This window comes from Mobula birostris, chromosome 6 (genome assembly GCF_030028105.1).
Source record: "Mobula birostris isolate sMobBir1 chromosome 6, sMobBir1.hap1, whole genome shotgun sequence".
NCBI lineage: Eukaryota > Metazoa > Chordata > Chondrichthyes > Myliobatiformes > Myliobatidae > Mobula > Mobula birostris.
Window position 1 is genome coordinate 4690211 of NC_092375.1, and position 16088 is coordinate 4706298.

General features: G+C 45.0%; 1 protein-coding gene across 1 annotated transcript in view; it reads right to left on the reverse strand.

Moving 5' to 3' along the window:
* LOC140198794 (ribosomal RNA processing protein 1 homolog B-like) overlaps nt 1-11139 on the reverse strand; it is a 31853-nt gene extending 20714 nt beyond the window's left edge. Inside the window, exons 1-8 of the mRNA XM_072259829.1 lie at nt 10975-11139; nt 9623-9705; nt 8499-8556; nt 7858-7943; nt 4916-4977; nt 3690-3822; nt 1466-1530; nt 386-561 (exon numbers count right to left, since the gene is read on the reverse strand). Of these exons, the coding sequence (XP_072115930.1) occupies nt 386-561; nt 1466-1530; nt 3690-3822; nt 4916-4977; nt 7858-7943; nt 8499-8556; nt 9623-9705; nt 10975-11095 (784 nt within the window). The 5' untranslated portion in view covers nt 11096-11139. The remainder of the gene's footprint in view (nt 1-385; nt 562-1465; nt 1531-3689; nt 3823-4915; nt 4978-7857; nt 7944-8498; nt 8557-9622; nt 9706-10974) is intronic.
* Between the last annotated feature and the right edge of the window lie 4949 nt (nt 11140-16088).

Consider the following 16088-nt stretch of genomic DNA (forward strand, 5'->3'; position numbering starts at 1 on the left):
CATATTCCGACTGGGTAGCCTTCAGGAATGGTGGTTGAGGCAGATGCATTAGGGACATTTTAAAGACTCTTAGATAAGAACATTGAGAGTTATGCAGGAGTGAAGGGCTGGAATAGGTTAAAAGGTCAGCACAACATTGTGGACCAAAGGGCCGACACAGTTTAGGCACACGGATGATAGAAAAATGGAGGGTTATGTAGGAGGAAGGGGTTAGATTGATCTTAAAGTAGATTAAAAATTCAGCACATTGTGGACCGAATGGCCTGTACTGTTCTATGTTCTAAAATGGAAAATGTTGGTGCACATTCAGGAGCTCATAAACTATTGCTATGTGTCTTGGTGCGCTCACACCAGAGCTAGTATCTCAGCATAATCTGGTTCTCACCATTTATCTTTGGCTTTGCTGGATCTTCGTTCTCTTGACTTGATTTTAGTTCCTCGCCCGATGCGTCATCCTCCTCACTGGCCTGCAGCTCGTTCATCAAATCCTCAATAGCAAAAGGTGCCTGGTCCATAATGAGCTCAAAGATTCCCTGGGAGATCATGTGAAACAAGACTCGGCTGCAGCCACGCCACAGCCAGGGACAAAACGAGAATTAAATCAGGGTAGTGGCCTACTGACCAGCGCAAAATCCCACCTTCTGGGCAATCAACAGGGAGAACTGACACACTGAACATACCAGGGTCCATTCAATGGCAAAACTGCCTAACTGGAATCAAGTACAGACACCAGAAGTCTACAGCAATACACAAAATGCTAGGGGAACTCAGTGGGCCAGGCGGCATCTGTGTTAGAATCTAAATTAGCAGGATATTGGCACCCCAAAGACTGTAACATCACAGAGTGCCATGAGGATCTTTCTCTTCATTGCCACAGGGAATTGTTGAATTTTAGCAGGTGGAACACAGACATCTGATACCACAATAAAGTCTAAAATAAAACAGGATACATCTGTCCATGGCCTCCATTGCTGCCACGATCAGGGCATACTCAGGACAGAAAAGCAACACCTCATATTCTGTCGCAGTAGCCTGCAACCTGACAACATGAATATCAAGTTGTCCAATTTCTGGTAATTTCTCTGCCTGCCTCCTCTCATTTTCCATTTCCCATTCTGGTTCCCCTCTCAGCACTTTTCTCCTCACCTGCCCAGCACCTCCCTCTGGTTCCCCACCTCCTTCCCTTGTGGTTTTGAGCAGATCTATAATTTACACTCAGAACCCAGCTAATAGATTCAAAGTGCACAAGTTCAGGTCAAATAGCTGAATGCTGGGGTGGGTGAGCTGTAGAGGAAGGAGTGACCCAGGGAACCCATGAGGACAATGGGAATTCATAACATACACATTAAAAGCAGCAACCATTTTCTTTCAGCCTCGGTCAGAATAGACACAGAGAATTGTAAGGCTTTTTGATTGGTTGGGGACATTAACCCACATTCAAAACATGCAGACAGGCCAAACTTACTCTTTGGTCTTGGCAGCAATTTGACAGAAGGGATCAATAAACTTCAGGTTCTGTTCTGCAGTCAACTAGAACAAAGCGAACAAAGATGCGTTACAACGCAAGGATCGTACATGCTACTCTGTACAGGAAAAGGGAGGGAGGAAAAAGCAAACTCTGCCTCTCATTGGTCAGTGAGGCCTAATTTAGAGTACTGTGTGCATTTCTGATCACCTACGTACGGGAATGATATCAATAAGATTGAAAAAAGTACAGCAAAAATTTTGAAGGATATTGCCGGAATTTGAGTTATAAGGAAAGGTTGAATTTACTCACCAGATTGTAGGAGAATGAGGGAAGATTTGATAGAGGTATACAAAATTACGAGGGCAATAGAGATGAACACATGCAGGCTTTTACCACTGAGGTTGGGTGAGAGGTCGTAGGTTAAGGATGAAAGGTGAAATATTTCAGCAGAACCTGAGGGACATGAGGTAGTGTGAGAGTGGAACCAGTTGCGAGTGGATGTGGTAAATGTTGATTCAAGTATAACATTTAAGATAAGTTTAGGTAAGTACATAGATGGGAGGTGTACAGAGGGCTACAGTCCAGGTGTGGGTCAATGGGACCCGGCCTGCTGGCCTGTTTCTGTGCTATATGACTGAGCCGTGGACTGCAAAACAGGGGAGACACGCCTGGCAGGTCAGGTGGGTGCATCCTCCACTCCTGGAAACATAAAGAAACAGGGAAAAGAACAAACTGAGCTACTGATACTGACAAATGACTGATACAAACCGAGGCAGTTAAAAAGAGCAGGGCTGAGAAGTGGCAGATGGAGTTCAACCTGGAAAAGAGTGAAGTAATTTATTTTGGAAGGTTGAACTTGAAGGCAGAATACAAGGTTAATGCCAGGATTCTTAACTGTGTGGAAGAAGAGGGATCTTGGGGTTCACATCCAAACATTCCTCAAAGTTGCTGTGCAAGTTGATAAGGTGGTTATGAAGGTGTATGGTGCGTTGGCTTTCATTAGTTTGAGGACTGAGTTCAAGAGCCACGAGATAATGTTGCAGCTCTATAAAACTCTGGTCAGACCACACCTAAGAATAAGGAGTTCAATTCTGGTCACCTCATTATAGGAATAATGTGGAAGCTTTAGGGAAGGTGCAGAGGAGATTTACCAGGATGTTATGTGACCTAGAGAGCATGTCTTATGAGGATATGTGAGCAATCCAGGGCTTTGCTCTTTGGAACAAAGGAGGATGAGAGGAGACGATAGGGGTGTACAAGATGCTAAGCAGCATAAAAGGAGTAGACAGCCAGACTTTTAAATGAATAGATCAGTTTTATTATCACTGATATATGATGTGAAATAACATTGCCAGGGCAGCAACAACCAATACCAGAGGACATCCTTTTGATGTGAGTGAAGGAAGTTTTGGGGAGATGTCAGAGGCAGGGCTTTCTACTCAGACTGTTAAGTGCCTGGAACACACTGCTGGGATGCAGGGTAGAGGGTGGTACATTAGGGACTCGTAGAGAGGCACATGGGTGATAGAAAAATGGAGGAGAGAAGAGTTAGATTGATCACAGAGTAAGTTAAAAGGAGGAAATAACATTGTGGGCTGAAGGACCTGTACTGTTCCACGTTCATTCAGCAGCAGGGAGTGTGGTATACATGTGAAGCTGATGGTCTGTGTAATTCTAACAATTTATTCTGCATTGTTATTGTCTTACCTTGTACTACCTAAATGCACAGAGTGATGAATCAGACAGACCGCAAGGTAACCTTTTCACTGTACTTTGGTACACGTGACAATAATGAACCAATTCTCCAATGAGGGGAGAAACCAGCTGCATGATTAAAATGTATACAATTGTGACGCAGCACACAGGGATACAGATTAAGAGACATTAGTGAATAAAGGTCATTTGCTTTGCCAGATGGAGTCTCGACCCATTCGTTTCTATGGTTCTGTGATAAAGCCCATCCCAATCAAATCCAGTTTGCAAGAGAGTGGAAGAAATTAATGAAGGAGGCGGAGTGGTTCAGTTGCTTGCATAAAAGGGAATTAAAATTCAGGATTGAAGTCTTGTTCATCTGCTGGTTTCAGCCCTGAACGCTCTTTCAGAACAGGTGCAAGGATGCACATCCTGTGGGTGCTAATGTCCACAACCAGCAATTATTGCAAGATTATGGAGTCTACAGCTAATTAGTAAACAGCACCTCGACAAAGTGTGCTCCCTTTACCTGCTGCGTACCAACTCTTGCCAGCTCTTGTAGGTAGATGTCGATGAAATGATACCGGACCCCAGAGGGGGCATCATTCTTGGTGGGATTCAACACTTCATCTGTCACACATCGGAGAAAACGGCTGACAACACTGAAAACAAACATCAGAAAGGCTTACATTGCAAGATGCATGAAGTTTAATTGTCCTCATGGGTGAATCATGCAGCAAGCTCACAGCTGTCACAGATAACCACACTAACACAGCGTACCGTGTACGTGGGGTATAATTAGCTATATTTGTCACATGTACATCGAGACATACCGTGAGGTGTATTGTTTTTATCAACAACCAACAGTTGGTGATACAAGTGATTCCGGGACTGAAAAGCTCATCAAATGAGGAACGTTTGATGGCTCTGGACCTGTACTCACTGGAATTCAGAAGAATCTTAGGTGTATAAGATGATGAGAGGCACTGATCATGTGGATAGCCAGAGGCTTTTTCCCAGGGCTGAAATGGCTAGCGCGAGAGGGCACAGTTTTAAGGTGCTTGGAAGTAGGTACAGAGGAGATGTCAGGTAAGTTTTTTTACGCAGAGAGTGGCGAATGCGTGGAATGGGCTGCCGGCGACGGATACAATAGGATCTTTTAAGAGACTCCTGGACAGGTACATGGAGCTCAGAAAAATTGAAGCCTATGGGCAAGTCTAGGTAATTTCTATGGTAAGGACATGTTCGGCACAGCTTTGTGGGCCAAAGGGCCTGTATTATGTTGTAGGTTTTCTATGTTTCTAATGGGAGGGGGATCTTAATGAAACGTATCAAATGTTGAAAGTGCATGTTTCCTATGGTGGAGAAGTCACAGCCTCAGAATAGGGGAATGGCCATTTAGAACAGAGGTGAGAGGGAATTGCTTTACACCGAGGGTACTGAATCTGTGAATTTGTTGCCACAGGCAGCGGTGGATGCCAAGTTACTGGGTGTATTTAAGACAGAGGTTGATAGATTCTTGATTGAGTTAGGGCATGAAGGACCGTGCATGCGGTCATGGAAAGATTGGGCAAACTCTTTACAGACAGCAATTGAATTGGCCCCCGATTTTCTGATTGCTGCTACTGGAAAGCATTACACTGACCAATATGCTACTATGGGGCCCACACATTGACATTTATCTAAACTTCTTTCAAAAGTGCCCAGTTCAATTTGTGCAAGATTTTATTTGAAGGATTGCAAAGCTCCAATTACCTTTCATCCCATCCTGTGCTTTTCAGTTCCTCAAGAAACTCCCTCAGTACCAAACGGATCAACTGCCAGGAAACAGAACATTGTTAATCACAGACATAATTTCATACCTGAATCTTAACACTGTATCCCCACTGTCTGAGCTTGGTTATTGCTGCCATGTGAATGGCCAATGAACCCACATACACTGCCTCATTTTTTCTTGCACTAATTTTATTTTATTTTTTTAATTCACTGTGGATTCCGGTTAATCGGGCCATCAGCTAATAAGGGCAGCGGCTTACTTGGGACACTACTTTATAGAAGAGAAGCTAATCTAGAAAATAGCTGGGATTCTCTTTGTTTATTTGGGATACTATACTACTTAATTGGGGTAGCAGACTGTTTCTAGGCAGTGCCAGTCACATGCACTCGTGTTGTGCACTGTGCTTGGAGCGAACAGTTTTAAATACCATCACAAACATGGGAAAGTCTGCAATGCTGGAAATCCAAAGCATTTCACACAAAACACTGGAGAAACTCAGCAGGTCAGGCAGCATCTACAGAAAAGAGTAAACAATTGATGTTTTGGGCCGAGATTCTTCTTCAGGACTGGTATCAGTTGTATGTGCTTGTGTTCAAAAAGCAGTGATTCTTGTCACCAATAGTTGGCAAGAAATAAGCAGTTAGACAATTCAGAATTGTTTTGTTCACCACGGTTTCAAGCCTTCAGACTTGGAGATGCCAGAAACTGCCGGGAGTGAAAATGAAATGATTTCACTATTTCAACAAGTTAGGAAATACGAAAAATATGAAGCTATCGACGATCATCTTTAATGTTACAATGAAAATGAAGATTTGGAGGATGCAATCAGCAGAAGCACAGAATGAAGGCAGTCCATCATCTGCACTAGGTGTCTGCTGTAATTATGTTCACTTAGTCAAAAAGAATACAGCAGCATACATTGGATGAATTCCTCCATCGATAACTATTAGGAAGTACACAGTTTTATAATACTGTAGAGGTATTGGTCATGTTCTGCATTTCATATAAATACGTAATTTGTTATGCAGTTAAATGGAAGTTTGCCTCTTTGATACTTTTTTAAAATCAATTTCCAAGAAAACATAGCTAATTGAGGTGAAAATGTACTGTCCTGACGTGTCCAAATTAATTGGAGCCCATTGTATATTTTTCTTCTGTAATTTAGTATTTTAAATAATGTATTATTCTATACTGCTGCCGCAAAACTACAAATTTCATGATATTTACCAGTGATATTAAACCTGATTCTGATTCGTAAGATGACAACAGCCCTGCTCACTGTGACACAGTTCTCCTCGGGCAGCTGCATAAGAGTCTCGGCACCAAAGTTCAGGACAAAGGACACAACATAGCTAGATTCTAGCTCTCAGGCATGAACCCAGAGCTCAGCCAAGGGCGTCACTGAGCTCAAATCCGATAGTCTCAACGACGAACGGGTACATAAAGAAAATCACTAATTAAAAACCTGGTGCAAACAGCTTTCAATCCAGAAAAATGTGAACTGTTGTAATTTGGGAGATATGAGTGTTTGAGACGGGCATATTCGCAACATTTAAGAGCTACGTAGATTCAGTAGGTAAGTGGATATAAAAGGTTTTGTAGGTATGGGCAGACGGGACTGGTGTGGACACAAGAGATTCTGTAGAAGCCGGAGATCCAGAGTAATGCACACAAAATGCTGGAGGAATTTGGCAGGTCAGGCAGCATCTATCAAAATGAATGAACAGTTAACATTTCAGGGCAAGACCCTTCATCAGGACTGGAAAGGAAGGGGGAAGAAGCAGAATAAAAAGGTGGGGGTGAGAGGGACGGAGTACAAGCTGGCCAAAGTTGTTCAAAATTGTCCCGTAAACAATTCAGCAACAATTATTGATAATACAGTAGATTCCGGTTAATTGGGGCAGCCATTTGCTTATTTGGGACAACTTTTAAAGCTCAAAAGCCAATCGCGAAAATTGCCAGGATTCCTTTTGATTATTTAAACAGTTTACGCTTCGGGCCGAGACTCTTCGTCAGTATCAGTTGGGCCGAAGGGCCAGTTTCTAAGATGTATGACTTTCTAAGCAGGAACTTCTGCATTCAGGAGGGAGAAAACTCTGGAAATTCAGGATGCTTCTTTTGGAAGTTAATAAACTGCAGTGGAGTTGGGAGTCTACTTGAGGAAGGTGGAGGGGGTGGGGGTTGGAAAGTGAACTAAGGGCTAAGATGGGTGAGTGGACACATTGGCACTTTCATACTGAGAGACACTGAGCAACTGCACAACTAAATATCTGAGTTTTCACACCCAGGCTGTTGTTCCAGCGATCAATCACAGCAGACTCGATGGGCCGAACGTCCTAAATCTGCCAACATTCTCATGTCAGAAAGGAGTAAATGGACATGTTTGGAACAGCATCGTGGATTTTGCAGCCCCTTTAACTATCCGACAGGAGCTCAGTTTAATGGCAGCTCACACTGTAGGGAAACCCCCTGGTACCACACAACAGCAGCTCCTGAGATGGCAAATGCAAGCAGGCTTTTCCCCACTGAACTTGAGTGAGACTAGAAACAGAGGGCAAAGCTTGTGGGAGAAGGGTGAAATGTTGAAGGGAAGCCCGAGGGGAATTCCTTCACTCAGAGGATGGTGCAAGTGTTCAACAAGCTGGCAGTGGAAATAGTGGACACAAGTTTGATTGCAACAGTTAAGGAAGTTTGGAAGGGAGGGGAATGGAGGGCTATGGTCCAGGTGCAGGCCAATGGGACCAGGCACGGACTAGATGGGTCAAAGGGCCTGTCTCTGCACTGTAGTGTTCTGTGGGAAAGCTAGTCAGCAGCCCTCCCCCTCCCAGCAGTGGATCCCCAGAGGATTCCTGGACATCAGTACCTTGGGTGTCAATTCTACATGCAAGGGTCAAAAGAAACACTTAGCCTCAATTCTCACAGTGTAGAATTTATCCAGGCGCAGCCGATCGATCCCATTCCACTCGCGGTTCATGGTCTGGAAGAACGTCTCCAGGAACAGAAACTCTTGGGGCAGAAAAACATAAGACTGTTCAGTTCAGCCTTCAAGCTCGTCATGTGTAAATCGAATACAGTGAAATGTGTTTAACTCCATTAGTTGTTAACACACAACACAACCTAACGTGCTGGGGGCAGTCTACATGTCGCCACACATTCTGCATGTCCACAATGCTCGGTAAAACAACACAGCACAGAAGCAACAAAACTATAACAGCAAAAAGTCCCATTCCTTCCTCCCCCTCCCTCACATAGACAGCCCTTTAAACCCAGGATAGGCCTCCAGCAGTCATGAACTCATGCCTGCCGACACTGGGCGTCAACCTCCCCAGTGGACTTGCAGAATCGGCTCTGGCCACCTCATCTCAATCCCACCTGTTTCAACTGATCTTTCAACCTTTTCTTGTCAAAGTTCTATTCCCATTGGCAACTTCACCATCTTCTCATGGAAATCAACTCCATGTTTTCAACCAGCATCACAGACTGCATTATTCTCTGTTCACAAAAACAATTCATATTCACCTTTCCTGCACCTAATCAGAGAAAGAATGAGCAAGAACTCACTGGCATCCAGATTCCTGAAGGTATGTACAAGGCGGGAGATGGTGTCTGCCAGTTCTTCCTGTAATACAGAGAAAGGTTTAAATGAATGAACTCATGAGACAGTAAATCCTTAGTTTTGAACTAACGATGAGTTTTGTGTCAAGTGTCAGGATGAGAATCACTGTCTGCAGGATAATGTGTAAAGATAACATGTTTCAGCATCAGCAACCAATTCTGCCAGTGGACCTAGATCCCCAAAAATGCTGCTGGATAATGCACAAAATGGACCAAAATCTTCACGAGTTATGGCCAGTCCTATTCCTGATCACACGCTGCTTCGATTTTTCAGGGTTGCGGAATCAATGACTAGAGGAAATAGGTTGTATGGGGGCGGGGGAGGGGGGAGGAGAGAGATTTAGTAGGAGCCCGAGGGACAAATTTTTACCCGCAGGAAGGCACGTAAATGGAATGAGCTGCCTGACCAAATGGTTGAGGAAGGTACATTCTTAACATTTAAAGGGGCAGCAAGGTTAGCGTAATGCTTTACAGCACGAGCACCTGGGGTTCAATTCCCGTCAGTGTCTGTAAGGAGTTTGTACGTTCTCCCTGTGACCACGTGGGTTTTCTGCAGGTGCTCCAGCTTCTTCCAACATTCCAAAGACACACAGGTTAGGATCAGTGAATTATAGGCATGCTACATTGGCACCGGAAGCATGGCGACACTTGCAGACTGTGCTGGTTGTGACATGATATGATGCATTTCACTGCATGCTTCGATGTACATGTGACAAGTAAAGCTAATCTTTAATTATACCCTAATGTTCACTGCGTCAGTGTTGTTGTCTGTGACCCTGCGTTGTTCATCTGAGTATGATTCACTCATGAGGACAGTTCAGCCTTGTGCATCTTGCAATGTATGTATGTTTCAATGTAAATGTGACAAGTAAAGTTAATCTTTATCTTTCCTTCGATACTTGGACAGGTATATGGATAGGAAATGCTCAGAGTGATATGGGCCAAATGGAAATCTTGGTCAGCATGGACTATTTGGGCTGAAGGGCCTGTTTTTCTGCTGCTCAAGAGGCATCCTTCAAACTGCAAGCGATATTTGAGCATTACCTTCCCAGAGAGCAGTGGAAACTTACCTGCAGAAGAGGCTTGTCTTGCATCCACATGCAGTAGAAGATGCCTTTCCATATTTTGAGTAATTCTTCTTGACTGAAACCACCTAATAAAACACCTAATAACGTGTTAATGCTGCAGTGATCATATTACAAGAATAAGACATAACAAGAGTCAAGAGACACAGTCCAACAGTAGTTCCACAATGAAGAACGTTAGAGTTCAGGTGATAAATGGGAGTAACCCCTCAAGCCTCCTCCACCATTCAACAAGGTCAGAGCTGATTTCAGCTCAGTGTCAACATCAATTTCACATACTCTTCCTGTACCCCTCGACTCACTTGTAGATCAAAGGTCAGACCTTAAGACTACTACACATAGGAGCAGAATTAGGCTCTTTGGCCCATCAAGCCTGCTTCACCATTCTATCACAGTCGAGTTACTGCATTTTCCCCCCTCAACCCCATACTAATCAAGAACCTATCAACCTCGACTTTAAATATACTCAATGACTTGGTCTCCACAGCCATCCGTGGCAATGAATTCCAGATTCAGCACTCCGGCTACAGAAATTCCTCATCTCTGTTCTAAATGGGCATCCTTCTATTCAGAGGCAGTGCCGTCTGGTCCTAGACTCCCCCACTGTAGGAAACATCCACTCTATCCAGGTTTTTCAATATTTGGTAGGTTACAATGAAATCCTCCATCATTTTTACAAACGGCAGCAAGTTTAGAAAAGGCAAAGAGGGAACGGATGAAAACAGGTCATTCATGCACAATCAGTAGAAACCCATCACACTAATACCATCTCCTACACTTAGCCCCCCTTAATATATACCTTGAATATTTCTGACCAAAATTTAACTGTCCAATAGGATCTGTGGATGGGACCTTCCATCCCATCCCCCATCCCATCTCCCTCTCCACCAACAGTGCCTCTTCCTTCACCTTCTCTCACCTCTCCCACCCAACCTTTGTACCCCTATGATCCCACCCTATCCAGAAAGTCTACATCCTCTCCCCCACACGACCTTCCTCAACATCCTTCCTCTTTATCCATTCCCCCCAGCAGTACTCTGCCCCCGGACCTCACCGTTTCCATTATTTTCCCATCACTTCTCTCTGCTCCCCGGGACTCCGACGCTGTACAACCCCTCTCACCATCCACCTGCAGATCTTTCACAGTCCATCCCCCTCAGCAGGCGTTCCCAAAACCTTGTCCAACCTCCACCTCCATCACCCGGGGACCTCCACTCCCCACCAGCCTCCATCCCCCTTCGCCGGGGACCTCTACTCCCCATCGTCCGGGCAATGCACGTGTGCGGGCCGGCCGGCCGGCTGTTCCTGAGCCGCCGGCGGAGACCTGCACCCGTTACCTGACGGTCGCTGCGAGCGGGCGCTGAAGTACCGACGGAGCTTCTTGACCGCCCGGTCGCGGAACCGCTTCTCGTTGGACGCCAAGCGCTGGGCAAACTGGATCTCCACGGCGGTGGCCATGGCTCACTGGGGCACCCTGGGATTGTGGAGGATCGGCCTCTGCGCATGCGTACACGCGTGCCGAGCCTGACACGTCCGCGGCTCTCCGTCTGTGCGCCACCACTCGGCCCATCGCGTCCCTGGCAGCCGTACTGCAAAAAAAAAATTACGTAAACCCTTTCCGGCCACTTTCAGTTCAAATTATGTCACAGAAAGACACTTTCCAAGTGTTTTTAAAGGATTTATCCTTTTAAAGAACTGTTCAAAGTTCATAGAAACATAGAAAATAGGTCCAGGAGTAGGCCATTCGGCCCTTCGAGTCTGCACTGCCATTCAGTATGATCATGGCTGATCATCCAACTCAGAACCCTGTACCAGCCTTCAAAGAAAATTTATTATCAAAATACATATATGTCACTATATACTACTCAGAGATTCAATTTTTGTGGGTATTCACCGTAAGTACAATGAAACACAATGGAATCAATGAAAACCCGCACACAACAAAGGCGAATGTACAACTAATAAGCAAAAGATAACAAACTGTCCAAATACAACAAAGAAAAAAGCAATAATAATACATAAATGTGAATCAAATTTAAGATTACTGGCATATGTTCTGAAATTTGTTAAATTTTACGGCAGCAGTACAATGAAGTACATGATAAATAAATATGGAAAAAATCTGAATTACATTAGGTATATATATCTATTAAATAATTAAGTTAAAGTGTTGGCACGTGGCCAAGTGGTTAAGGCGTCGGTCTAGTGATCTGAAGGTCGCTAGTTCGAGCCTTGGCTGAGGCAGTGTGTTGTGTCCTTGAGCAAGGCACTTAACCACATATTGCTCTGCGATGACACCGGTGCCAAGCTGTATGGGTCCTAATGCCCTTCCCTTGGACAACATCAGTGGTGTGGAGAGGGGAGACTTGCAGCATGGGCAACTGCCGGTCTTCCATACAACCTTGCCCAGGCCTACGGCCTGGAAACCTTCTAAGGTGCAAATCTATGGTCTCATGAGGCTAACGGATGCCTATAAAGTAAGCAGCATAAAATAACAGAAATAAAAAAGTTGTTCAATGTCCATTCAGAAATTGGACGGCAGAGGAGAAGAAGCTGTTCCTGAACTGCTGAGTGTGTGCCTTTAGGATGGTAACAATGAGAAAAGGGCAAGTCCTGGGTGATGGAGATCCTTAATGCTGGAGGCCGCCTGCCGAAGGCACCGCTCTTTAACGATGTCTCGGATTCTTCCGAAACTGGTACCCATGACAGAGCTGACTAATCTTACAACTTTCTGCAACTTATTTCAATCTAGTTCAGTAGCCCCCCCCCCCACCCCACCATAATAAGCAACAGATACAGAGAACATGAAATGAAGGGCCCTTGAAAGTGAGTCCAAAGGCTGTGGGAACAGTTCAGTGATGGGGGCGAGTAAGGTTGAATGAAGTTATCCCCTCTGGTTCAAGAGCCTGATGACTGAGGGGTAATAACTGCTCCTGGACCTGGTGGGTGTGAGTTCTGAGGCTCCTGTACCTTCTTCCCGATGGCAGCAGTGAGAAGAGAGCATGGCCTGGCTGGTGGGGGTCCCTGATGATGGATGCTGCTTTCCTGCAGGAGCATCTCTGTAGATGTGCTCAATGGTGGGGAGAGCTTTAACCACGATGGACTGGGCTGTAACCACTGTTTTTTTTGTAGACTTTCCCATTCGAGCACATTAGTGTTTCCGTACCAGGCTGTGATGCAGCCAGTCAGTACACTCTCCATCGCACGTCTCTAGATGTTTTTCACCATTTCATGTGACATGCTGAATCTTTGCAGCTTCCGAGTAGAGACGCCGCCGTGCCGTGCCCAGGACAGCTTCTCTGAAATGGTGACACCCTCCACCTCTCGTCCTCCGATGAGGGCTGGCTCACGGTCCTCCAGTTTCCTCCTCCTGAAGTCAGAACCAGCTTCTTGGTTCTGTTGACATCTGTGGCACCACTCGGCCAGATTTTCAATCTCCCTCCCTGTATGCTGGTTTGTCACCACCTTTGATTGAGCCAGAAACACCGGTATCCTCAGCAAACTTGAAGTACTATGTCCAGTTCTGGTCGCCTCACTACAGGAAGGATGTGGAAGCATTGGAAAGGGTACAGAGGAGATTTACCAGGATGCTGCCTGTTTTAGAGAGTATGCATTATGATCAGAGATTAAGGGAGCTAGGGCTTTACTCTTTGGAGAGAAGGAGGATGAGAGGAGACATGATAGAGGTATACAAGATAATAAGAGGAATAGATAGAGTGGACAGCCAGCGCCTCTTCCCCAAGGCACCACTGCTCAATACAACAGGACATGGCTTTAAGGTAAGGGGTGGGAAGTTCAAGGGGGATATTAAAGGAAGGTTTTTTACTCAGAGAGTGGTTGGTGCGTGGAATGCACTGCCTGAGTCAGTGGTGGAGGCAGATACACTAGTGAAGTTTAAGAGACTACTAGACAGGTACATGGAGGAATTTAAGGTGGGGGGTTATATGGGAGGCAGAGTTTGAGGGTCAGCACAACATTGTGGGCCGAAGGGCCTGTACTGTGCTGTACTATTCTATGTTCTGTGTTCTAAACTTCAATAATGGCTTTGGAGCTGTGCTTAGCCTCAAGGTCATCAGAATCAGGTCTATTATCACCAGCATGTTGTCATGAAATTTGTTAACGTAGCAGCGGCAGTCCGATGCAGTACACGATAATACAGAAAGAAAAATAAATAAGTAGAGCAGTGGGCTCAGCAACACCCCTGAGAGGCGCCAGTGTTGATCGTCAGCGAGAAGCAGATATTACCACCAATCCACACAGACTGTGGTCTTCCGCTTAGGAAGTCGAGGATCCAATTGCAGAGGGAGGTACAGAGGCCCAGGTTCTGATCAGGATTGTGGGAATGATGGTATTAAGTGCTGAGCTGTAGTCAAAGAACAGAATCCTGACATAGGTGTTTGTGTTGTCCATGTGGCCTAAGGCCGTGTGAAGAGTCATTGAGATTGCATCTGCCACTGGCCTGTTGTGGTGATGGGCAAATTGCAGTGGGTCCAGGTCCGTGTTGAGGCAGTAGTTGATTCTAGCCATGATCAACCTCTCAAAGCATTTCATCACTGTAGATGTGAGTGCTACTGGGTGATAGTCATTAAGGCAGCTCACACTGCTTTTCTTAGGCACTGGTATAATTGTTGCCTTTTTGAAGTAGCTGGAAACTTCTGACCGTAGTAGTAAGAGGTTGAAAATGTCCGTAAATAAGATTGTAAGACCATAAGATATAGAAGCAGAATCAGGCCATTTTGTCCTTCAAGTCTGCTTTGCCATTTCATCATGACTGATTCATTTTCCTCTCAGCCCCAATCTCCTGCCTTCTCCCCGTATCCCTTCATGCCCTGACCAATCAAGAATCTATCAACCTCTGCCTTAAATATACATAAAGACTTGGCCCCCACAGCTGTCTGTGGCAAAGAATTCCACAGATTCACCAATCTCTGGTAAAGAAATTCCTCCTCATCTCTGTTCTAAAAGGATGTCCCTCTATTCTAAGGCTACGTCCTCTGGTCTTAGACTCTCCCACCGTAGGAAACATCCTCTCCACATCCACTCTATCAAGCCTTTCACCATTCGACAGGTTTCTATGAGATTTCCACCACCTCTCCCCCACCAATTCTTCTAAATTCCAGTGAGTACGGGCCCAGAGCTATCAAACATGACACTTTCATTCTTGGAATTATTTTTGAGAAACTCCTCTGAACCCCCTCTCATGTCAGCACATACTTTCTTAGATAAGGGACTCAAAACTGCCAATAATACTCCAAGTGAAGCCTCACCTCTGTGTTATAAAGTGTCAGCTTTACGTCTTTGCTTTCATATTCTAAGTCTTCTTGAAATGAATGTGAACATTGCATTTGCCTTCCTCACCACTGACTCAACCTGCAAGTTAACCTTTAGGGAATCCTGCACAAGGACTCCCAAGTCCCTTTACACCTCTGGTTTTTGAATTTTCTCCCTGATTAGAAAATAGTCAATAGATTTATTCCTTCTACCAAAGTGCATGACCATACACTTCCCAACTTTGTATTCCATCTGCCACCTCTTTGGCCATTCTCCTAATCTGTCCAAGTCCTTCTGCAGCCTCCTTCTTCCTCAAAACTACCCGCCTCTCCACCTACCTTCATATTGTCCGCAAACTTCGGCACAAAGCCATTAATTCTGTCATCCAAGTCATCAACATATAACATGAAAAGTAGCAGTCCCAACACTGACCCCTGTGGAACACCACTAGTCACTGGCAGTCAACCAGAAAAGGATCCATTTGTTCTCAGTACTTGCTTCCCGCCAATCAGCCAATCCTCCATCCGTGCTAGTGTAGGGTTCTCAGTAATATTAACTGTAATGGTAACTGTTAACTGCTAATAATGAAATGATTTCTCTGTAACGTTAACTGATGAGGTAATGTTCTTTGTAGCTGAAATGTTTGGGTTATAATTAGAGATAATGGGGAACTAAGCAATGGAAGCCATGTTATTCTATCTGTATGTGTGGGAACCTGGGGAGTGCGCAGGAGATCGGTGAGGAGAGGCGAAGAGGAAGGACATGCGGGACGCGCGCTGGTAGACCACTGTGGTTGGTCCCAGTCCAGGGTTGTGGAGTTCGGAGGAAATCGAATGGTAGATCAAGGGCATTGCATGAGCTCCAACATTGTGCAAGAACTGTATAACCCCTATTTTTGGTGCCTTTTTATTTTATATTTTTGCTTTTCTACTAACCCCATAGTAACAGTAAACTTTATAAAGTGTAATCGTTTAAACGTACATTGTGTACTGCCTGATATTTTACGTTGTGGGTTTGTACTGGGGTGCCTTACACAGCATCTACGCAAACGTGAGACACAGTTTGGCGGGCAGACGGCAGTTTCCCCCTCTACCAATGTGGGTTGGTAGAGCAGAGTGTTATCTGTAATACCATGGGCTCTTAGCTTGTTAAGAAGCCTCATGTGTGGCACCTTGTCATG